At 39.8% G+C, this 23,751-nt stretch overlaps 3 protein-coding genes across 6 annotated transcripts; 2 read left to right on the top strand and 1 right to left on the bottom strand.

Moving 5' to 3' along the window:
• Positions 1-63: 63 nt before the first annotated feature.
• LOC135639510 (uncharacterized) lies at positions 64-2,618 on the bottom strand. Its single transcript, XM_065153280.1, has 2 exons — positions 2,087-2,618; positions 64-564 (listed from the first exon to the last, which is right to left on the bottom strand). Exons 1-2 carry the CDS (start codon positions 2,554-2,556, stop codon positions 483-485), a joined length of 552 nt encoding a protein of 183 aa, XP_065009352.1. The 5' UTR covers positions 2,557-2,618; the 3' UTR covers positions 64-482.
• Positions 2,619-9,047: 6,429 nt separating this feature from the next.
• On the top strand, positions 9,048-17,471 carry LOC135640221 (auxin response factor 19-like). 4 transcript variants are annotated; one of them, XM_065154461.1, is made up of 15 exons: positions 9,048-9,414; positions 9,488-9,600; positions 11,283-11,381; positions 11,484-11,540; positions 11,974-12,129; positions 12,220-12,304; positions 12,512-12,602; positions 12,926-13,090; positions 13,204-13,326; positions 13,570-13,645; positions 13,787-13,913; positions 14,193-15,949; positions 16,586-16,773; positions 16,910-17,129; positions 17,226-17,471. In XM_065154461.1, the coding sequence occupies exons 1-14, from the start codon at positions 9,366-9,368 to the stop codon at positions 17,091-17,093; spliced, it is 3,270 nt and encodes a 1,089-aa protein (XP_065010533.1). In that variant the 5' UTR covers positions 9,048-9,365; the 3' UTR covers positions 17,094-17,129; positions 17,226-17,471. The 4 variants fall into 4 exon arrangements, with proteins under 4 accessions (XP_065010533.1, XP_065010532.1, XP_065010531.1 ...); XM_065154460.1 differs by having other exon boundaries at positions 13,787-13,922; positions 16,910-17,104; XM_065154459.1 differs by having other exon boundaries at positions 13,787-13,922.
• Positions 17,472-21,042: 3,571 nt separating this feature from the next.
• LOC103986679 (acyl transferase 5) lies at positions 21,043-22,900 on the top strand. The gene is made up of 2 exons (XM_009404750.3): positions 21,043-21,535; positions 21,927-22,900. Exons 1-2 carry the CDS (start codon positions 21,128-21,130, stop codon positions 22,770-22,772), a joined length of 1,254 nt encoding a protein of 417 aa, XP_009403025.2. The 5' UTR covers positions 21,043-21,127; the 3' UTR covers positions 22,773-22,900.
• The last annotated feature ends 851 nt before the right edge of the window (positions 22,901-23,751 follow it).

Raw genomic sequence — 23,751 nt, 5'->3', positions numbered from 1 at the left:
CCAAAAAAGCGAAAACAAAACAAAGGCCACAACCACCAGCTCATCTCTGCACATAAAAACTCATAAAGAGACACAAAATAACATCCTTTCAAACATGGCACCAACCAGTCTGGAACAACTGTTTAACAGTAAAGCAGTAAAGCATGAAGAATTTATACAACAAATGATCATAAAACAATTGATCTCCTGTGGCACTCTAACCGGATGATGAAAACTTCATTATTTATGATGTACAGAGTACTCTATATTACAAGGAGTATCCACTAATCCAACAAATCATTCTCGAACATAAGATGGATCATTTAATCTTCACTTTTTGTTTGAAACCAAACACAACACAGTGCTGCTGCAAGTGGATTATATGTCAAAACTGCATTCAGAGTCTATCCAATTATTCAGAAGCTGCTCAGCTTCTTGCACATGGCATGCAACATTCCTGCTGAAATTAGCATTGATAAGCAGCACTTGACATATTTTACTTGTCATTCTGCACTCCGAATAAGATGTGATGCATCCTCAGGCAAGTCTTGGCTGAAATTGTGTTTAGACTGATTTAGAATTCCTCTGTTTACAAATTTGTCCTGAGTAAGTTACCACCCTTGCAATGCTAACCATAAAATGAAAAAAACAAAAGAATGCTTTGGAGTTCACCGAGGAAACAAGACCACACCTGGCACCACCATTCCCTGTGTCATTCTCAAGAATCTCGTGCACTTCTTATACTAAACTATTTTGCCTAAAAAAATTCCACACAATTTTACTTCTATAGTGCTGCATTTTGTCTTTCTGTCATCCCAGATTTCGGCAGCATGCAGAATAATAGCAAAGGGTAGCTTCAAATAGCTACAGAGCAATACATCAGTCAGCCTCGAAACTATTGGTATGCTGGCAATCTCTAACTTATCTTGCACCATTTTATTCATAAGTAGGCCTCCCTCAAGCAAAAGATTCAGTTTGCTTTTAGTGTAGAGTTCAAACACCCAAGTCCCATATCAGAAGTGGGCGAAGACAAAGACTTAGATCGACTTATAAGAGCTTGGATCTAAACATTCTAAATCCATAGTTCAAGTCTAAAAAGTTAATAGGTCAATTATTCGACGAGCATAACTAAAATGAGAGCTGACATAATATTGGGTGTGGTGAGACGTTCGAGCAAGAAACAACTACCTGTAAACAAGGTTAGAGGGCATAGAAGGCACATCACGGCATGGAACCACCATTGCACTATGTTATGTTAGGGATTGACATGTTATGTGGAGCCTTGACGAGAATATCAAGCTCTTAAGTGGATGAAACTATAACACCCCAGTTTAGTCGCACATCGGTAGTGAACAAAGACTTAGGTCGACTTATAAAGGTCTGAAGAGTGCATTATTATTAATTTGGACTTAAGTAGGTTGATTGTTCGGGCTCATTAAGTTAATAGATTAGTTGTCCAACCAAGATCGGATAACAAGAATTGCTTTTCAAGGTACACCACAGCAGTGCTACACCGACAGGATGGAGACTAAAGCCACTATTATGTTATGTTGGCTGGACCAACCAACACTTTCTGAAACAACAGCCATAGACCAGAAAGCTCATGGATGGAGTTCTGCTCTTTCTCATATAACACTTTGGTGGATGATGAAGCTACCATAGCTCTTCCTGCACACCCAGATTGTCCAACTTGCAGAACTGACAAAACAACAAATAGCCTACAATGCAATAGTTCATAGCTGATCCATCCCTTGATCTTTCATATGGTTTGGTTAACCCAACACTTTTGAATCTCATAAATTATGTCAAAAGTTATTAAGGTGTCCACCAAGTGTTGCCTCCTGCTGATTAAAATTTCTCATACTAAAAGTAATGTCTTCGTAATACACTTTAGGAGGCTATAATAACAATGCTTTGACATGATAGAGAACTCTCTTTCGTGATTCTGTCTTTTCTTAATTTCTACCAATTTGTGCTTAAACATTTGAAAAGTAATAGTTGATGAGGAGAAATAATGACACATTTAACAGTGAAGGTAAAATTAAAATTGCAGAAATATTCCAACCAGAACAGGATTAATTAAAAGAAAGGGCATAGCAGCAGTTACGGTGAGGGAGGAGAGCCCTTGGTGGCGGACCAGACCGAGTCCCATATGCCACGGAGCCCGCCGAGGACATGAGGGATAGCTGAGACGATAGCGCCAGAGGCGACCCCGATGGCGAGCGACTCAGGGAAGCCGGGCTTGGAGTCGAGCTTCATCTCCAGAACGGCGAGGCGGGTGTTGACGCCATCGAGCTTGCGGGGGGAGTCGGCCGCGAAGCGCTCCTTCTTGGCGGCGTACCTGAAGAGGATGGCCTGGAGCTCGCGGATGGCCCGGAGGGAGGCCTCGCGGGGGCTCAGCCCCTGCGACTCGTAGTGGGCGAGAACTTCTTCGGGGCCCGGAGGCTGGCGCCGCTTACTCTTCTTGGTGGTGGTGGTGGTGGTGACGCTGCCGGGACCGGAGCCGGCATTGAGAGGGGGAGGGGACGGGAAAGGGTTTGGGGGGAGCGCAGCGTTGGGAGTCGGGGGCTGCTGCATAGCTATCTGGGGGAAGAGATAGTAGAAAAGATGAAAAGAAGACGTAGGTATAGATAGGGTTTAAGAGGGTTTGTGCGTGAGAGATGTTTGACGAAATGGCTCTTTAACGTTGTCCGGCGTTGGTGACCGAGAGAGATATGGGCCTCGTATAGATGTTTAATGGGCCAGACCCGCTACACCATAAATTCTTGTTGGGCTACGTCCAATAAATGAAGGGATAGGCCCAAAATATGTACTTGTTTGATGCCACTTCTCACCTTTGCTGACAGGTGTAAACTTTATCTACCAAAGTTGTAAAGTCATAACTTTTTATAAAAATTCATATTTTAAATTAGGTTTAAAATTTTTTTTTTTATAGACTCTATAAAATTATTCTTCTACTTTTCTTTATCTCTACTGCCAATTTGACCCCTTGTAAATATTGCATATGTAGGTCACCTTACTAACAATTGTCTTATAAATTTTTTTTAATTTCAATATTATCCGACAATTACATAAGAACACTCCTCATCATATTAATCATCTTTTTTTATTATATGAATAATATTTTTATCAATCTGAAGATAAGAATGATCCTCTCGGTTTTTTTTGTGCTCTCGTCTATATTTATGTTATTTCATAAATCTTCAATACTTATATTCGTAAAATATGATGTGTATAATAATTATTTTATAAAAAAAATTAATCTCAAGATTTTTTTATGATCACACAAGATAATTGACCCCCTCTAATGGAATAATATTTTAATACCGCATCCCAAGTGTTAATGAATAAAATGAAGGGTTATATTAGGCCATTCACAAACAACATAAAATTATATCATATCTCATATTGTGTTTGATTTATCAAAATACACACATTTTGGTCTCAACCATGGCATGACTTTCTCTCATCCTTCCAACACACAGTGAGAATTTTAAAGCAACACATGATGCATGTTTGAGATCTTTTAAAGCCCAATGACAGAGACAAGAGGTTTTTTTTCTAATAGAAGTGGGCATCTCACTCACCCTCTCACTCTCAAGGATATGCCGATGACAAACCCTACCTGTCCATTTCTAGTGTAGCCATCAAAGTGAATCCATGAGATTTGGGGTGCACACCTCCAACGATGCATATATTGCCAAGTCAGCTGTCACTGTTGGCAGTGCCATCTGTTCCACGTGCATGTTTATATCGTTGACCATGACAGCTCATCGTGACGGCATAGAATTGTATCGTGCACTCGAGTTGACAACTTATTTTCATTAGAATATTAAGACTAGACTCCGGGCTAAGTCTAAGAGATAAGCTTACCCTACCGCACCTAAATCATGTCAACACAACATCAATCTAATTAATGGATGCTGAAATGAAAAACCATTTAGTTGCCTGAGTCTCTGAGATCAACTCTATGGCCCAATCAACATATGGGAAAAGATGGTCTACAGATGTGGTTGATCATAGGAGGATGATAAGTAATCAACAGTGTGATGGAGTGATTGGTGCAGTATCAACTTGAGCTAAACAATAGCCTGCGATTTGATCTTTGTTGATAGGCAATAGCACAATTTGCACAAAGTGGATCACAAATCCACTCCTTTCTTTGATGCGATGTTGATGGATCATAAAGTGGAATCCCTCCTCGCCCACCTTTAGGTGCATTCGATCACCATTCGTGTAGTGAGGTCCAGTAATTAACAGTTTGAAGTGTAAGGTTATGGAGTTGCTCACCTCCACTGCCTCCAGTACTGAACTGATATGATGAGAAAGTTTTGAAGGACCCAATGAGCTCATTGGGACTCCAATCTCCATCATACACAATTAGTACAGGAGGGCCTCACTTTTTCACTTTTATTTGATCTATCTGCAGGTAAGTATGCATGGTAAGGAGAAGGCCTTCTTCCCTGTCCGCATCTGGTCACATTCTTCCAAGTTCAAGGGGTTGTTCTCCAACCTGAAGAATAGTAATGAGAAGGTTTCACATGAGGAGACATGTACCTCTGAGATGTCACCTACAAGGCCAACCAAAGGAGATGAGAAGCATGTCTGTTGGATGAACTAGGTTATCAGTTTATGCTGCTACTATATAGAGTTAATTCTGGAGGTCGATGTAGAAATGTGATGCTGTTGTTGCAATCACATGGTGGAGACTTTCTCTCCCTTTTTCTTTGGAGGAAACATTGGTAGCTAAAACTACTGCTGCTTGCAACTAAAATTAATGACTTGTTTGTTTGGCATATAGATAAACCATGCAGCTTGTGTGCTGCATCTTGATTTCTATGACTCTCATCCTAGTGCTTGTCATCAATCAGTTAAAACAATGTCAAAGCATCAAATGAGCTACAAAAGTCACACATTTGATGGTTTATCACTGGCTGCAGCTACTCACTCACATGCAGTAAAACCTCAGTATCAGAGCAGCAAAATCTTACTTCTTTTATTCTTCTTTCTTTTTGAAAGAGAGAGAAAGAGAGAGGGAGGGGGGGGGCTGTTTTCTAGCCTATTTAGTTTTATAATACTAGATCACATGCAGTAAAGCCTCAGTTTCTTCTCTTTTTAGAGAGAGATACTTTGTTACAGTCCTTGATGTATCTTTGTATTTTCTTTTTAATCTTTCATCATCTAATTCAGCAAGTTTAGCCACTTGTGAGGGACAGTTTCTTTAGGGTTAAAGACAATGTTGTATCTTCTATCATCTTACCAAGCACTGCTGCTCCAGGAGAATATTCCAAACCATGGTTTAACTCAAGAACAAAGGCTCATCTTCCAAGACTGATAAGCTCATGCCATGCTGCTGCTTGATTGCAGGTGCTGAGGTAGATGAGTGTCTCCCAAAAGCACAACAAGCTGCATAAAGATGTCTGCTACTAGAGGCCATGGTGGGTTCCCATCCACTCCCATCACCTTCTCTCAATCAATCATGTCTCATCCCCAAACAACACCATACATTTACACTCCTATACTGCCATGTCTACAATTCACAAGCCATGCCAAAGAAGCCAGCAGCATCTCTCCTACTAGGAAGTACTAATGGACCATTGGATGTTTTGGTGTGGTTCCCCATATATATAGAGAGAGAGAGAGAGAGCAGCCGTGGTAGTTGAAGGCTCAAACTCACATGAGGACAATCACAACTTCATTTACTCCTTACATTATAAATCTTAGCATCTATCTATATGATTTAAAAATAATTTATTTAACTTGAAAACTAATTTATCCTTTCTGAATATCAATAATGCATAATCAAATAAATCACAAAGATACTTTTGATAGAAAAAATTATATCGTCAATAAATATTATGACTCCTAAATGAAAATCTAACCATTCGGATGATTATATCGTGGAGTTTTATTAAAAGAGATCAACGATTTATAGAATGTGACATAGAGTATCAAAGTTTTCAATTGGAATAAGATTTTGATTTGGAAAAGAGTTTGTTAGACCCGTTGAAATTCTACTAAAAAAGTATTTTTTAGAATGAATTTTTTTCTTAATTCTCATTAATTAGATTATCCTTATATATCTTTACATCTTCTCTTACCTCGTTTGTGCCTCCTTTTCCAAATTATTTCATTCAAAATAAGAGCTTTAAATTTTTATCTTGGTGCAATAAATTTATGGTGAGATGACTAGCATTATGATCCTAGCAAACCGAAGACATGTGTTGCTACTTAGGACACCTAATCATATGCCATATAAAAACAACACCTTCTAACCATCATACGAAATACATTATATATGAAGATATACATTGCAAGTCAAATGACAATTTAATTCATCAACAACAAATCCCCCTCTTGTGCCTTGAATTCAGATACAATTATTTGGAGGAGGGCGAGATAAGGATGTGTAGCTAATTAATTCCCAACATGGAATTAATTAAAAGAAAAAACAATGTAAATTGCGGGATGGAGGACAATAATAATTGTATAATATGGAAGATTGATTCGTCGGATGCAAGTAGGAAAGAAAAAAACAAAAGAGAAAGATAATCTCCAAATAGTACCATTAAAACGGACTCATTATATTAATCAAGTTGTCATAAAAGAATGAGAATCAACACATGTTTTTGGATGATTTGGTCTCACCACATAGGTGATTATCTCCCTTTTCAGCAAAATTGTTAACACATTGTTATTTCCATAATGTTCTATTAATATACTTAATTCATAGACAAGTTTAAGTTTTTTTTTTGTACAAAAAAAAACAATTAAGAATAATTTGTGATAAATTCATAGTCGACAAGCCTACAGGAAACAAATTAATGGCAATCATATCTGTGTTGATTGATTAAAATAAAAGAAATTGAGTCGAAGTGATGAGGAATTAATGATGAAAGGATGGTAGAATCTTTGTGATGGGATGCGCCGAGGAAAATGGCGTCGCTTCGTGACGTGGCTGATTTCGATTGGTCTTCGGTTACATGTTCTTTCCGTCGCCGCCTCAACCGTGTTCCGTCAATGACGGCGGAATTCTTGCTGACGCAGACGTCTACCCACTGGCTTGCCTCCACGCGCACCAATCACAGGTTGCGGGTCCCATCATAGGCTTGCTGTGGGATGCTATAATTGGTGGGTTTGCAGCCGTCAACCTCGTTACCTTGATTAGTGGGGCCCATGAATGAATCCAATAGGAGGCAGTCATTCGATGGGTGGTCGCTGGACTCATACAGACTTCTCATGAGATTGTTGCGCATGGTCAAATCCAACTCAAATAAAATAATTCAAAAATATGTTTATTCTCTTTGTAGTTCCACATTCTTGTGTCCAAATATTAGGTGGCTTTTGTACGATAATTATTCCGATGCTTAATTGGTCTTTTTTATGATTCAGATGCTTAATCGGTCGTTATCAATACGTATTGACATCGTCGTTCTCTGGAAGCCAGATTGGACCGGCTTTTTAGCCGATGACGACCGGAGCCGGCTTATTTCGAAACACGGCCCGCGCGTGGACCAGAGGGCACGCGCGGTCCGCGAACCCGAGGAGTCCTGACCGCATCACGGCCGTCGGTTCCTCCACGTGAAACGAAACGAAACCCAAAACAATTCATTTCGTTAAGCCGATATGATGACCGGAGCCGGCTTATTTCCAAACCCGGCCCACGCGAGGACCACAAGAGCACGCGTGGGCCGCGAACCCGAGGTGACCCCATCACGGCCGTCGAATCTTCCACGTCTGATTCAACCGCTCGGGTCCACCACGTAGCTTTCCGACGCGGGACACGGCCGGGGCCCACCCTCGTGCTTCGAGATAATATTAAAATAATTAGTTCGGATAATTTTCCTCTCATAATACCAAAAAAAAAAAAAAAAGGGAACGGGCCCGCTTCCATGCCACGTCACGGGGCGCAGAGTTGAGGTGCGCCGTAATTAACTAAGCGCCAATCACATTATAGGTGGGGTTTTGCTTAACCACCGGCTTAGCGGCATAGTAACCGTGGATTAGCGCGTGCCTGCCATTACTTTTCCGTAAGGGCCGGGGTCGTGCCGGACGAATATGGCACGTGACGTCGGAACGCAAGCGTTCGTAGTGGCGTTGGTACGATTTGACTCTTTTGCCCCTCCGATGGTTGCCAAATTATTCCCTTGTTACCGGAGTAGGGTACAGGTGAGTTCGGACGCATACGTCCATTTTGGGATTTTTACATCGGTGAACGTTGCCAAGATTATGTATCATAATATTCTTTTACTTGAAAATTATATTCTTTAAAGAAATAATCTCCCATGAAAACATCCAACTTGGAGACAAATCGAGGTGGATGTTATTTTGTGTACGATCCGTTTCCAGACTACTAGTCACGTTTTTTAATTAATCATTATATTCTCGTCGTACCATCAACAATCACTTAAAAAATAAATTTAAAATATATATAAAAAAATTTTTAAGGAAAAATAAATATGGAAAAATAAATTTCAACCCAGAAAATGATTTATAATTTTTAGTAAAATAAAATTAAAAAGACCGGAGAGCCGCCTCAAGAGGGTTCCCACACTTGCGTTCACACGTGGCAGGATGCGGTTATATCTGGCCGGTGCGCTGTGGACCGCAGGATTGCATGATTCAGTGAGAGGGGCAATTCCGTCCGAACGGGCTCCGAAGCCCATACAAAGCGGGTGGGAGTAGGTGGTTACCCGTCGCCGTTTTCAGCCAACTTTTGTTACAAGCCCCTCGTTAGACTAAAATTACAACCGTCCCAGAATTAAAATGTCATACACGCCCTTACAAAAATAAAATTATCGTGAAATATTTTGTATATGTAATTTTCTTTCATGTGATTCACATATCAATCATCTCAAAGTTATTTATGGGATATATATATATATATATATATATATAAATAAATATAATTTGTAAATAGTTTTGTGTGTGGATATTATATTTTATTAAATAGAGGACTTAAAAAGAGAATACGAACGGTTACAGGGAATAAATGATAAATTTGACATTTACCCCTTTTTCTATATTACTTAGAGAGCTCTCTTTTCCTTCTCTCGTCTGCACTTCTTATTTGGTCCGTGGAGTGCCGGGAGACCGCTCGCGCGGCCGAATCCCTCGCCGGTAGCCTCCCCATTCAGGTCTCCTTCTTCTCCCGGCTGCCGGCACACCGGCCTAGCGTGCCGGAATCCGGGAGATCGGATCCCGTCCCAGGCGGTGCTCGATTCCCCACCCTCTCTCTCTCACTTAGCTATCCTTCCGTAGTCCTCCGTCTCGTCGAGCCGTAGGAGGCTGATGCGTCGGTTATTGTGACCATGACGCGGCGGGAAGGGGTGGCCGAAGGGTGAGTGGCGTCATCGTCGGCCGTGGTCGAGTTCTCTGCAGCTTGGATGATGATTGGTCCCGTGAACGGCGCGTCGGCGGGGAACCCTTGTGAAGGTGAGTTTGCTCCCGCCCTCATGAGGGTTGGGGTTGCTCGTCGAGCTCACACTTGTGGCAATGGTGGTGGCAGGGGAGAAAACGACGATCAACAAGGAGCTATGGCACGCGTGCGCCGGACCGCTGGTAGCCCTCCCGCCGGTGGGGAGCCTCGTTGTCTACTTCCCCCAAGGCCACAGCGAGCAGGTAATGCAGAACACAAGGGTTTACCATCGATCTCTGCTTTCTTGAGCTTCGGACGGGTTATTCATCTTGGTTGCTTTCTGGGTGCTGGGAATCCTAGGAGGCATGGAAAGTTTTCTCTTCTTTCGTTAGCTGGAAGCTTATATTTTAATCTTATTAAAGGAAAATAAAAAAACTCACTCCTTTGCATTCTCTTTTCTCTTTCTTTGTTCTCCGCAACATCTTTTTCAACAGAGCTTTCTCAGAGCTTCTCTTCTCTTTATTTCTTTTGGTAAGTAAGAGAGAATTTTATTACCTGAATGCAAACAAAGTAGAGTACAAAGAACCAACTCAGCTAACTGGCTTCTTTCATCGATCTTTTTCTTATTCCCCAGTCCTTTTCAGTTGTAATGCAATATTCTCCTTTACTATTACTTTACTATGTTGCGTAATTGTATTTGGGTAGTTCGACCAGTTTGCCTAAAATAAAGAGTGTAGACAATGAGATGTACCTTCATCTCCTGTTTCCTTCTTTTTGTTCATATGATTAGTTCTTTTCCTATGCTTTACAAATCATTTAAGCACCTTTTCTTCCACTTTGCTTTTGTTATTTAGGTGCTAATAAAATGAGTAGGTCTAAGGACAAGCAAAATGAACTGGGTTTCACATATGGTAATTATTTGGCAGCTTTCCTCATCTAAATAGTGTCTCAAACAATGTAAGCTGAAGCCATTTCTTGGTCCTTGGAGACCTAGAAAGAAGATTTGGCTTCAGTTTCTGTTTCGTCAGAATGAAGATCTAGCATGTGTCTCTCTAATTCCTTACGGTGGGTTTCCTGTCAGGTAGCCCACCTAGGAATTACTTTCTATTTAGGAAGATGAAGATTTGCGTGATTACCCTTGTCTTCATGAAGTCCTGGTTGCTGAAATCCAACCAATGATGCATAAGTTTTGTTGTATAGTAAGGAATACATCTCAAGAGCGTATTACATGTATCACTTATGGTCCACAAGGATCAACTCTATGAATCATTTACTATGGAGGAGACACTCGTTATGACTGTTCAGTAGCCTCCTGTGCTTAGCTGTACTGGTTGACAACATCATGTTGTGTCTTTCCTAAAGCTTTTTTTATAGAATTATTCTGTACTCTCAATTAGTTATTTCCAATACCACAAGTGCCAGTTCTACATATCATGACAACTTTTTTCTCTACAAAGTCTGACATGTAACAACTACTGATAGAAAATTAAAAGTTCATTTTCTCTCAGTATTCTAGCTGCTTCTGCTTCTACTTGACTACCAAACGAAAATATAATTGTTATATTTTGTTTGAAACTGGATACTTGTGATACATCACTTTCCTACCACTAATGGAAGTGTTTTGGTCTTGGTGTTGGCACTTGCAGCCTCTTTCAAGCTGAATATTATTTGTTAAAGTCGTAATTTTCTTGCTAACTTCTGTTATATTAAGTTCGATTGACATCAAGGAAAACTGAAAATAAAGCACGCCTACTTCTCTTCCTATGCTCTTTTAGGTCTAGGATCTACCATGGTGTATTGGTAAATGAACCATTTATAAATATGTTGCTTGAGACATCATTGCTTCTGGAAACAAGATAAAGATTTCTAATTTTTGTATTGATGATTGTCAACAAAATATTTTTGGCAACTATGTGCAGAATATAATATCATTTTTAACCATCAGGTTGCAGCTTCCATGCAAAAGGACATTGATGCTCACATTCCAAACTACCCAAATCTTCCTTCGAAATTGATATGCCTTCTTCACAATGTTACTCTGCATGTATGTTTCACCTTTTTCTCTGTCTTGTTCTTTATAGATGATAACATATAAGCACGTTCGTTGATCACCTTTGACGTTCTTTTATGTTAAAAAATGTTTTAGGCAGATCCAGATACAGATGAGGTCTATGCTCAAATCACCCTCCAGCCAGTTAATACGGTGAGTGAATGTCATTGTTCTTTTCTCAATAGATGCTTCAGTTATCCTTCACCATGTAACTCAATGTATATAGCAAGCTGATAATTTAACTTTGAGGTGCTCAGAACATTATTATGACTGGTTTCCTCTGTCATCACTATGTCCACGTCACTATATTCGATAAGAACCAGTCTCTTTGCTCAGTGCACCAATTATCTAATGCTAGATGTGCTAATTAAAATAATTATGTTGTGGGAGATCTTTCTCTATCGATATAAGAAATTTGCTCTAATGTTGAATTTGGAATGCAAATTTCAGTCATAGCTGTGCTTAATGCTTTTAGTCTATCTAGAATAATGAATGATACCTGTTTCTATTTGGCAATGCACCCTGCACTACAAATTTATGGGTGTATTCTCAAGTCTCAACAATGTTATTTGTTTGTGCTCTCCAGTATGATAAAGAGGCATTGCAGACATCAGATCTAGCTTTGAAACAGACAAGGCCTCAGACAGAATTCTTTTGTAAAACACTTACCGCAAGTGATACAAGCACTCATGGAGGTTTCTCTGTTCCTCGTCGTGCTGCAGAAAAGATTTTTCCGCCACTTGTATGCAACTTTTATTGTTACCCACAACCCTCTGCATATGATTCAAGATTATGGCAGTTGTTTAACAAACGTCAATTTTGCATGACTTAGGATTTCTCGATGCAGCCACCTGCTCAAGAATTGCAGGCCAGAGACTTGCATGACAATCTATGGACCTTCCGCCATATCTATCGAGGTAAGCAATTAAGTCAATTGGAATGATACGTTAGAAGTTCTTTATTGGTGTTTTGAGTCTAATCATCTTTTCTTGTCAACGAAACAATTTGATTACCTGCTGAAGTATGCCTACTTTCTCATTGATTCTTTTTAATTCATTTACTCGTATATTTCTTCTTCTACTATGCCTTTTTGATACTATTATCTTGTCTACGTGTGATATCAGGTCAGCCAAAAAGGCACTTACTTACAACTGGTTGGAGCCTATTTGTGAGTGGAAAGAGGCTCTTTGCTGGTGATTCTGTCTTATTTATTAGGTACAATGGTTTTCCTTCGAGTAGTTTCTCTTACGAAGCAAAAATTCAAACCCAATTTTTTTCTTGTTTATGTAAGCTGTAAAGCACGTAGTTTAGTCAGTAATTAGTTACAGTCCTAAATAGCTAATGATCAGTCCTTTCATGTTTTTCCTTCTTCACTTGTAAGCACATGATTTCTTACATTTCTTTCATTTTATTCTTACTATTTCCCCACTTTTCATCAATCATTTTCTCTGAGTTCTACATTCTTTTTCATAGTGGACTCTAAATTTGTCATTGCTCTATAAACCTAATGTGCTTTCTTTTGTCGTCTTTGTGAGCAGGGATGAGAAACAACAACTGCTTTTAGGCATCAGACGTGCTAACAGGCAACCTACTAACCTATCATCATCAGTCCTGTCGAGTGACAGCATGCATATTGGAATTCTTGCTGCAGCAGCTCATGCTGCTGCGAATAATAGTCCCTTCACTGTATTCTATAATCCAAGGTTTTAATTTTAATTTCTTTATTTGTCTAGTGTCGGCAAGGCTTATCTTCGATAGTTTAACTGCATCTTTTCTAAACTATTTACTATGGCTTTGCTCACCTTTTTATCTGCAGGACTAGTCCTTCAGAATTTGTCATTCCTTTTGCTAAGTACCAGAAGGCAATATACAGCAATCAAGTATCTCTTGGCATGCGCTTCCGCATGATGTTCGAAACTGAAGAATCAGGAACAAGGAGGTATTATACTACTACTATCTGATTATGTCATGTTAACCACTTTTGATACATGATGACTGCAACCAAATGGACATCTCGTTTTAATTCTATAATACTCCACTAAAGCAAATTATATTTATTTTCTGGTACTTAATCGAGGACTGATTCCCTCATGAACTTGACCTTTTACATCTACACCACTTTGTGGCGAGGTCTCATCAACTTAACTAGCTTTGCAGAGTAGTTACTTCCTAAACCTTGCAGGTACATGGGTACAATCACAGAGATAAGTGATCTGGATGTTGTTAGGTGGAAGAACTCACAATGGCGTAATTTGAAGGTTGATTTTCATTTTCAATTAAGCAGTTTATTTAAAGCTCAATTGAGTAATATCAGTCACAAGTTCATTTTACTTGATGAATCCAATGACTTTTTTCCTCCAATTTTGTTTCTTTCTGACAATGCTTTATTGATCCAACAGGTGGGGTGGGATGAGTGCGCAGCTGGTGAGAGGCCCAGTAGGGTCTCCATATGGAACATTGAGCCCATTGCAGCACCTTTCTTTATCTGCCCTCCACCATTTTTTCGGAAGCGTCCTAGACAACCAGGTATTCCAGGTATTTATAGAGAGAAAAATATTAATAAATATTGTATACGAGTGAACTAAATCATCAGAGAATTTTCAGCAAGCTTGAATCGAACTACTCTACAGAATAAATTTGCAAAAAGTTTCATAAAACTATTTTGGCTGGGGAGGGGTGAACACTGGATTTCTATGTTTGGATTTAGTTGAAAAAGGAAGGACAGTTGTAGAGAAACTGCAATTTCATATCTATAGTTTGTGTTATGAAATAGCTAGAATACTGATTTAACTGCTAATTTTGCAGACGATGAGTCATCAGAAATGGAAAATCTTTTTAAGAGGGCAATCCCTTGGCTTAACGAGGAGATCTGCATAAAGGATTCTCAATCTCAGAATGCTATAATGCCTGGTCTAAGCTTAGCTCAATGGATGAGCATGCAGCAGAATCCCTCACTAGCTAACTCAGCCATGCAGAATGAATGCCTGCGCTCCTTGAGTGGACCTGTTGTACAAAACCTTGGATCGAGTGACTTCTCAAGGCATCTGCAGGCTCAGATTTTGCAGCAGAATAATATACATTTTGGTGCTCTTGGATTGCCTCGGCAATCCCAAGTCGAGCAATTACCTAAATTGTCCGGCTCTCTGAACCAATCCAGTGTTGTTAGCAGACCACAGCAGCAACTTCAAGATTTCAGTCTACAGCAGAGGCAACACATGCTCACCCAAGCATCTCCCTTGACCCAAAACCAGGCCAGTCTTCTTCAATCTCAGTCACTTGTCCAACCTTCAATTCAACAGCAATGTCCGGTGATTCAGAACCCCCAGGTATTACAAACCAGCCTCCTGCAAACCCAGCCACAAAGACCTGAGCAACCAGTTCCACTCCAGCAGCAGCAGAGTAGGATACCTGTCGATATCGCAAACCAACCAAACAAGCAATTACAAGTGTCTGATCCTCGAATTCAGTTTCAGCTCGTGCAGAAGCTACAGCAGCAACCCTCATTATTGTCACAACCAAAAGTCCAGGAAACCCAATTACATCAAATTCAAGAGCAGCAGAAAACGCTGCTTGAAGTATCACAGCAACTTTTGGACTCCCCCCGTTCATTGGCTCAGCCACATGTTACTCCTCGACAAGGTGCAAAGATCACTTCACCGGGTGTCCAGCTGCCGCAATCCTTGCAGTCCCAGTCACAGCAGAAGCTTCAGCAGCAGCAAGTTCTACTAGCCGACTTGCCTGGAATAACTTTGCCTGCAACTTCAGCAACCAATCCGATCTTTGCTAATGGCAGCTCTTTGTTAGCTACTGGAGGTGCACACTCGGTGGTTACAGATGACATCCCATCTTGCTCTACATCACCTTCAGCAAACAATGGTGTTGTTCTTCCTCAGTCAACTTTAAATTGGACTCGTCTGTGTAACCCTGTGTCGACAGAAAAGAATCAACTAGTTACTATGCTCAGTCCATGCTCCTTTGAAGCTTCAGTTGCAACCCTTAACATAGCTAAGGAGCTGCCTAAAGCTGTACGGGACCTGAAACCCTCCGTGCCAATTTCCAAGGTGCAATCTCAGGGAGCTGTGGATCCTCAAGCTTACATTAACGACGCCGTCCAGCTGGATTACCTGGACACTACTTCTTCAGCTACTTCGGTTTGTCTTTCTCAGACTGGAACCTTCCCATTAACATCTTTCAACCAGCCATCGATGCTTAGAGATATCCCTCCGGATGATGATGTCCATGGCACAGATCCAAGGAGCAGTGCCCTTATGGGGGTCAACGTTAATGGACCATTGGGCATAGCTACTGCAACTGATGCATCACTAGCGACTAGCATTGCTTCAGAGAAGTACCAGAATCACATTCCCGGTAATATGATCTCAAACTACAATATCTCAAACGATGTTCATCAAGAGCTATCGTCTTCACTGGTCTCTCATTCATTTGGCGTTCCGGACCTGGCTTTCAATTCTATTGATTCGACAATCAATGAGAATAGCTTATTAAATGCAAGTTGCTGGGCACCTGCACCACCTCTTCAGCGAATGCGGACTTACACCAAGGTTTGTGGTTTCACATACACATGCTATGATATCATTGCTGTCAAGTGGGAAGCTAATTATTATACCTCCATAGTCGAATGGGAAAATTTTGATCCATCCTACTCTGCTTGGTTCAAATATATTTCACAATTAATTCTTCTTAGCACCTTGAAACAAAAGTGAACTACTGCTTTTTAGTTACTAGCAAGAGAAACGATTGCCAAATCTACCTACTGATGAAGACCTAATATTTAACTACTTCAAGTTTAAGCAAGACCTTCTAGGAGTATCTGAAATATTTTATCATATACATCAAAAGACTGTTTTCCAAATTATTCTTTTGGTGCAAAAGGCTTTATGAAATATATGGCTTAAGGTTAAAGTCCCATATATTAGCACTACTAGTAGTAGCCTCAATCTTTGTTGTTCTGGTTTTGTGTGAAATGACAGACATGTAAATACCTGTTGTTTCCCTGATTTTGTTGGAAATATATGTTAAATGATACCACTTCTATGACTAGATTATAAAGCAGACCATCGGATGAATTTATGATTTTGAATGTTTTCTACTTCATGTTTATAAATTTGTTCATGGTGATAGCTGGTGTTCATCATTTCCATTTTTCTCAAAGCAAACCTAAATTGTGCCATTTTTAGGTTCACAAGCGTGGAGCTGTTGGCAGGTCAATAGATATTACTCGTTATTCAGGCTATGATGAGCTCAAACATGATATTGCCCGCATGTTCAGTATAGGACAGCTCGAAGATCTGCAGAAAATTGGTTGGAAGCTCGTCTACGTTGATCATGAGAAAGATGTTCTGCTTGTTGGTGACGACCCATGGGAGTAAGTCGTAACATCTTTATGCGTAGTTCCTTTCATCGAGTACTAAGTTCCAGAAGTGATGTAGGGAGCATCTGAGTCTAAAATGGTTTTCCATAGAATTTTCATGCGAGGGTGACATGGGATTGTCAATGTGCAGGGAATTTGTGAACTGCGTACAGTGCATTAAGATACTATCACCACAGGAAGTCCAACAGATGAGCTTGACTGGTGATCTAGCAAACAACATCCTCCCAAAACAAGCCTGCAGCAGCTCAGAAGGTGGAAATGGCTGGATGGGTCAGCGTGATCACAATTCTGGATCATATGATCATTTGGAATGACTCTGTTTAAGGTGTGGCGCAACAAAACCGATCTCGGTACCTCCTCTTTCTTGCTGATCTCCTAGTATCATAAGGGTTGACTAAGTGATGTGAGCTTAAAAGTCATCCTTCGTATAACTTTAATATTGCCAGTTAGAATCTGGACCGGAAAGAGCAGCTGCGGAATGATGGCAAGACCACTCGATCGACCTTGGTCGGGAAGATGAGCATAGAAGACCATGGTAAAGAGTGAGCCAAATTGCTCCCTATAAATGCGGTGGTACGGAGGCTGGAATCTATAGGTTGTAGTTATTTCCGGTTGGACTTCCAAAATCTTTATCTAATATGTACATGTATATTAGCTCCATAATTGAAGTTTATCGACTGTTTTAGAACTAAGCTGTGGAAAGATGAAAGGTAAAAACAGCAACTGCACTCTGGCTTAATTATAATATCAATTGTCATGATCCCTTAGTACCAAGATCAAAAGATCTAAGTTGAAGTTAATATTAATATTTTCATCCATCGTGAGGTAAACCGGGATGTTATTTTGCTTGTTGAATCGTTTCGCGTGCATCGAAAGTGAGAGCTTGTGTGTAATGCCTTCAAAAGGTTCCCTTGTACAGTTGATCACGGTGATGTAATGATGGGTCAACTAGCGAGACCCACACCTTGATGTAGGTATGCCTTGTGTAAGTATAAAAATTGTTTTTATGTTACTATTATATGAAAATTTTAATGTTCAAATTTAAAATCAAATAATAATAGATCAAATTTACGATTTATACCTTTCGATATTATTCAAAAAGTTTTTATCTAATATATGGTTGAACTGTCATCGGATCTGAAAGTTATAGTGATATCGATTTATGTGACTAATAAGAGATTAGAGAAGATTTGTGATCTTTGAACATATACATGTCTACACCTTGAGTCATTATGAGATTTTATTATTTTATAGGCAAGAACAGAGGGCTTAGGATAAGTAATTAGGAGAGTCACTTCTATCACGATCAATCTCTTAGGAAATCTAACTATAATTGGACTTCTTTTTCTATTGATCGTTAACCATAATCAGAATTCATTATATCCATAATATATCTTACCTAATTAAATAGTGCTACATAATATAACATTCTCCCACTTAGTCCATTAATTAGTAAGATATAAAATAGATTTGAAATATAATAAATAAAATAAAATTTTATTTAAAATAATTATTTAATTAGATTTTAATTTTTTTAAAAAAATATTTTACATGTGCATAAGAATTTTATAAAATAGGTCAATAAATCTAATAAACATAATGTCACATTAAGTCTAACGATTAATACAAGTCATAGTGATTATATGTAATTAATATCATACTTTCTTTGATATGGCACAATATTATTAGCCCTACCTAATGTAATCCAAAATGACCCTTGTAATTTATTTTATCAAGATAATTTTGCTATCATATTCAATCTACATACATAAATATAAATAGTATAACAGAAATAAATAACTTTAAGTAAATAAATAAGAATATCAATTATAATATCCACTCAAACATGTTTTACTATATCTTTTATATGTTGTTTATAAACCCAATTATAAGAACATATTTTTTCAAATACATAAATGAATGGATCAAACAATTAATACATGGAACTCAAGTTCGTAATTAACATTAATTATTTTTAGGTATTTTTTACCATAATGCATAGAGCTACAATAGCACTTATCATTCTTAAAGAAGAAAACTATTATAATATGTCACAAAGTATTTTCAATAATTTGGTAATTGAGTCTAACCATACTAAGTCATGAAATAAAATTTTACAGTCACAAAGCTTGATTAATGGCCTCAAAGAATATCAAAAAATTAGTTTCTATTATGAATAATATAATAATATATTATTTTATATACTTTTTTCTGTAAATTGTCCCTCGAACTGACATAGATATAAATCCTAAAGTGGATTTCCTATTATCAAGGTAATTTAAAGAATCGGTACATAAAAAATATCATCATTTCAAGTTAATCTAATTTCATATATATGAGCATATAATCCTGTCTTTTCTACATATCTTATTATTTTCTTTACAATCTTTTACTATTTTTATTCTTGAGTAACTTTAATATCTACCCAATATTTTAATTACAAAACTAATATCTAATTTGGCATAGGCTTAACCTTATAATAGATTTTCAACACATGCATCAATCGGCGACGGCGACCCCCATGGTCACCACAATGTACGGTTATGCCCACGCATCCTGCTACATAGCCATTGGGAACTGTGACATTCAACATCCAATTGACACCGGTCATGGCCAGCAAGTGTTGTTGCAATGGTATTATTGTAGCCACGGTTCGCAGTAGAGCTACATAGCCATTGTAGGGTTATCGCACCCCATGGTGCTTCCACTAGGTACACAGTCATTGCTCGTGATTAGGTTGGTGACCTCCAAAGGTTGTCGCCCTTAACAATACTATTATAGATAGTAAACTGTTGATAGTAATCCATCAATCAAGCATGAGGAACCTCACATCATCCACAAGTAAGAGATAGGATGGTGGATAGAAAAGTAGATCAACAATACAAGTGAATCGTTCATGCATAGTAAATAAAAATTGAAAACATATATTTATAAGTGAATAAAATAGATATAAAGTATTTGATTTCACAAACATGACTCTAATACTAATTGTAAATATAACATCTTATGCTATTGTAATATCAAAATCTGAAATCAAATTACAATAGATCAAATTTATAATATATACCTTTTGATATCATTCAGAAAGTTTTTTTTTCTAATATGTGGTCATATCATCATAAAGCTATGTGATATCGATTTGTAAGGAGAACTATACATACATTCTATCCTTTAAAGAATAATTATGAGTCATAGATTACGAAGAAAGAGAATATGAGAGAAAATATATAATCTCTAATAATGATAAGTATTTATATTTTTCACTTTTAAGTTCCTAAGATATATTATTCTTTTATAAATGAGAGTAGAGGATATAGAATAAGTAATTATGAGAGTTTCTCCTATCAAGATTATTTTTAAAAAAATTTTATCATAATTTTTTTATAGATCGATAATCATAATTAATATTTAATTATATTTATAATATATTTTAATTAATTAAATAAAATTATATAATTTTAATATCTTATGCTTCCCGAATAGATAGCAATGAAGAAAGAAACCGACACAAACAAACGTGCTACAAGATGTCAGACATCAGCGCCTTCTTCAACACTGCTTTGTTCTCTACTTTTTCCTTCTTCTATCCAAAAAGTGAAGTTGCAGAGCCACTAAACTCTCCCACCGCCACCATCATCATCCAAAATTCCCACTAGGTTTGGCTCGGCCACAAACTCTATTGTCTATCGAGGCTGCCGAGGGGTCTACCTCGACGTGTCACGGTGAGCTTGGCATGGGTGTTTGGCCCATGCCATGATCAGCAGCAGCACCATACCTACCACATTCATCATTCACTATTGTTCCTCTTCTTTATAGCTTCACCTCCAAGAATAATAATTAGGAATCATTATTGGAGACACAAGTGTACTGCATGCAACCACAAAAGATACAGATCAAGCCAAAAGCTCTCTGAAGGCAAACTAAAGAACTAATGCCAAGTATTGGAATGACCCAATGACTGGCTTTGGGTAAAAAGTACTCCTTTCAGTGAAACAAGGACCAAAAACCAAGTCTCTAACTTTATACCTTGGCTGATTAGATTTCCATTGAGTACTTTTGTACATGCATGTCTTTGAAAGCGTGTGATTATTAGTGAATATATAGGACACAACGCATAACATAATCCTCTCGTCGAGCAAAGGACACAAACTTCGATTCAGATTAAATATACAGTGAGATTCGCATGTCTTTCTCATCCACCCACCCACACATTTCCCAACAATATGATGTATACGAAGGCACGCATCCCATGCTCATCAAACTCGCGTAGAGTTCAGTGCCCCATCCATATATATATAGATTCATTGCCATCTCGTCACGGGCGACATCTATAGTAGCTGCAGCGACAATGAGCTTCTCCGTGAACAAGCTGGCCCCGGAGCTCGTGGCCGCCGCCGAGCCGACGCCGTCGGGCCACCTCCCGCTCTCCTGCATGGACCGCACCGCAGTGGTCAGGATCCTGGTCGACCTGATGCTAGTGTTCAAGCAAGGCGTGCAGCCGGCGAAGGCTTTCAGGGCGGCGCTGTCCCGTGCTCTCGTCCCTTACTACCCCGTCGCCGGGCGGATCGTCGAACCGATCCCCGGCGAGCCCGAGGTCGCCTGCACCGGCGACGGCGTGTGGTTCGTCGACGCCTCCGTGGATTGCAGTCTCAAAGATGTTAACAACCTGGAGCGCCCTCTCCTGCTGCCCAAGAAGGAGCTCATCCCCTTTGCTCCCCCTGACGTGAACGAGGAAGACTTGATCTTCATGATGCAGGTACGTACGTACCAATCAATGTGCGTTTTCCCTAAGACTCCCTGCTTAGCTAGTAGCGGTGTTAAGCTTTTACTCTTCCTGTGCTACTGCCGACTGAACTGTAGAGAAGCCATCAGGCTCATGTGATTCTGCATGCTTTACGTAAATTGGACAGATGGTTTTCACGACCCGAACGTGACATTGTTTGCAATCATCACGTCTACCAAAAAAAAGCAACACTGTGCATTGTTGTTTGTCATTCGAGTCTCTCTCTGATTCAATAACAAGCGGCAAAAAGCTAAATTTATTTGGGAGATTATGACACTGATTTGATCCAATATCGAACGCATAAAGGTCGTTTTGGTCGAATGATTCAACTCAAGACCTTTTTGAATGCCATGTGTTGCGTTAGGTGACGGAGTTCACATGCGGTGGGTTCGCAGTGGGCATCAGATTCAGTCACACAGTGTTCGACGGCCTCGGAGCAGCCCAGTTCTTGCAAGCGGTCGCCGAGATCGCAAGAGGCCACGCTCGTCTCGTCGTCGATCCAGTCTGGTGCAGGGACGCCATCCCCAGTCCGCCGAAGTTATCGCGAGGACACGCACCCTCCCTCGCTTCCTTCCGTTTCGAGACCTCCGTCTTCGACGTCTCCTCCGACCATATCAGCGCGGTGAAGAACCAGTTCTGGAGGGAGACGGGCCAGAAGTGCTCCGCCTTCGACGTGGTCACGGCCATGATCTGGCAGTCCCGGACGCGGGCGATAGGCTTGGACCCCCACGCCGACGTGCACCTCGGCTTCGCCGCCAACACCCGCCACCTTTTGCGCCAGGTGCTGCCGCAGGAAGGCTTCTACGGCAACTGCGTGTACCCCATGGGGATCCAGACGACCGCCGGGACCATCGCTGGTTCCTCGCCGGTGGAGGTGATCGAGCTGATACGAGACGCCAAGGAGAGGATGTCCGCCAAGTTCTTGGACTGGATGATGGGGGACGCGGAGGACGACCCGTACAAGGTGCCGCTGGAGTACGGGACGCTGGTGGTGTCGGATTGGAGCCGGGTGGGGTTCTCAGAAGTGAACTATGGGTGGGGAGAGCCGATCCATGTCGCACCGTTGAATGACGACAGCAACTTCATCGCTTCCTGCATCTACCTGCAGCCGTCCAAGCCGAAGCAGGGCGTGAGGTTGCTGACACGATGTGTTCAAAAGGAACATCTACCGGCCTTCACCGAAGAGACGATGAAGTTTGTCCATAATTAGCATGACTGCCACCATCCTCCCTCCACCTGCTTTTAAGGAACAGTTGTACATGCATGGCGATCTACAACCTATCTCTTGTTGCTCATGTTGTTCTACATGGAAGTCGTACATAGATCAACAGGTTTGCACGTCGCACGGCTAGCCGGAGCTTTCCTGAAATGTTCATAGATATACATTGTGACTCATCGGTAGCAGCACTACACCTACCACATTACTCATTTCCGCTCCAGGAACAATTAATGATTAAGAAGCATCTCTCTCAAGACCACCACATTCAAAGATAATGTTAACTAAAGCAATAAATGTCCTATAGCTTTTAAAACCCTTTGGCGTTTCAGCTTTCAGCTAAGCTCCTATAATTATTAGCTTCAGTTGAAGGCACTCATAATTATTAGCTTTAGTTGAAAGCACTCATGGTACCTCCTCTAATATACAGCAACGTGGGTGTACGAAGGGTAAACAAATATTATGATGTCATAACATACAACGAAATTAAATGAATCATAATTAAATAAAATATAAAGATATATATAAAAAATAACTTTTATGTATGAAGGGTAAAAACTATAAGGTAAAGTAGAGATAATCCACTATAATAATGATGAATATATAAATCTCAATCTTTTGCCCAAAACCCTAATAATAATCACAAAAGAATAAATGTGATACAAGGATAACGTTGCACAATATCTAAATCCTCCCAAATTCTCCTCAACTAATCACACTAAGAATCTAATATAGATCTGATCTAACCTGAGATAAAAGCACTACTAGATGATTGAGAATAGTCTCTCGCCAAAAACTACCTTGTTGCTGTATTTTTCTGTCTCTTTTTATAGTCCGATCACACTTCCTCTAATATAAATTAGGGTTATGTTAAGAGGATGTGAGATGTGGGCTGATAAAGCCCACATTGGGCTGAATATGGGCTGTCAACCCAACAACCTCCCCCTTCAGCCCATAAGGGAGGTTGTCCCAT

This window comes from Musa acuminata, chromosome BXJ3-6 (genome assembly GCF_036884655.1).
Source record: "Musa acuminata AAA Group cultivar baxijiao chromosome BXJ3-6, Cavendish_Baxijiao_AAA, whole genome shotgun sequence".
Taxonomy (NCBI): domain Eukaryota; kingdom Viridiplantae; phylum Streptophyta; class Magnoliopsida; order Zingiberales; family Musaceae; genus Musa; species Musa acuminata.
This window is presented reverse-complemented; position numbering and strand designations above follow the sequence as displayed.

What these genes read in the sequence shown, in the direction of transcription:
- LOC135639510 (XM_065153280.1), bottom strand. Translation starts at nt 2,556, where the DNA reads ATGCAGCAGCCCCCGACTCCCAACGCTGCGCTCCCCCCAAACCCTTTC. An exon ending in AAGGGCTCTCCTCCCTCACC is followed by an intron (nt 565 to 2,086) that starts GTAACTGCTGCT and finishes ATTTGTAAACAG; the next exon opens with AGGAATTCTAAATCAGTCTA.
- LOC135640221 (XM_065154460.1), top strand. Translation starts at nt 9,366, where the DNA reads ATGATGATTGGTCCCGTGAACGGCGCGTCGGCGGGGAACCCTTGTGAA. An exon ending in CTTCCGCCATATCTATCGAG is followed by an intron (nt 12,305 to 12,511) that starts GTAAGCAATTAA and finishes GTGTGATATCAG; the next exon opens with GTCAGCCAAAAAGGCACTTA. An exon ending in GAAGAATCAGGAACAAGGAG is followed by an intron (nt 13,327 to 13,569) that starts GTATTATACTAC and finishes TAAACCTTGCAG; the next exon opens with GTACATGGGTACAATCACAG.
- LOC103986679 (XM_009404750.3), top strand. Translation starts at nt 21,128, where the DNA reads ATGAGCTTCTCCGTGAACAAGCTGGCCCCGGAGCTCGTGGCCGCCGCC. An exon ending in ACTTGATCTTCATGATGCAG is followed by an intron (nt 21,536 to 21,926) that starts GTACGTACGTAC and finishes GTGTTGCGTTAG; the next exon opens with GTGACGGAGTTCACATGCGG.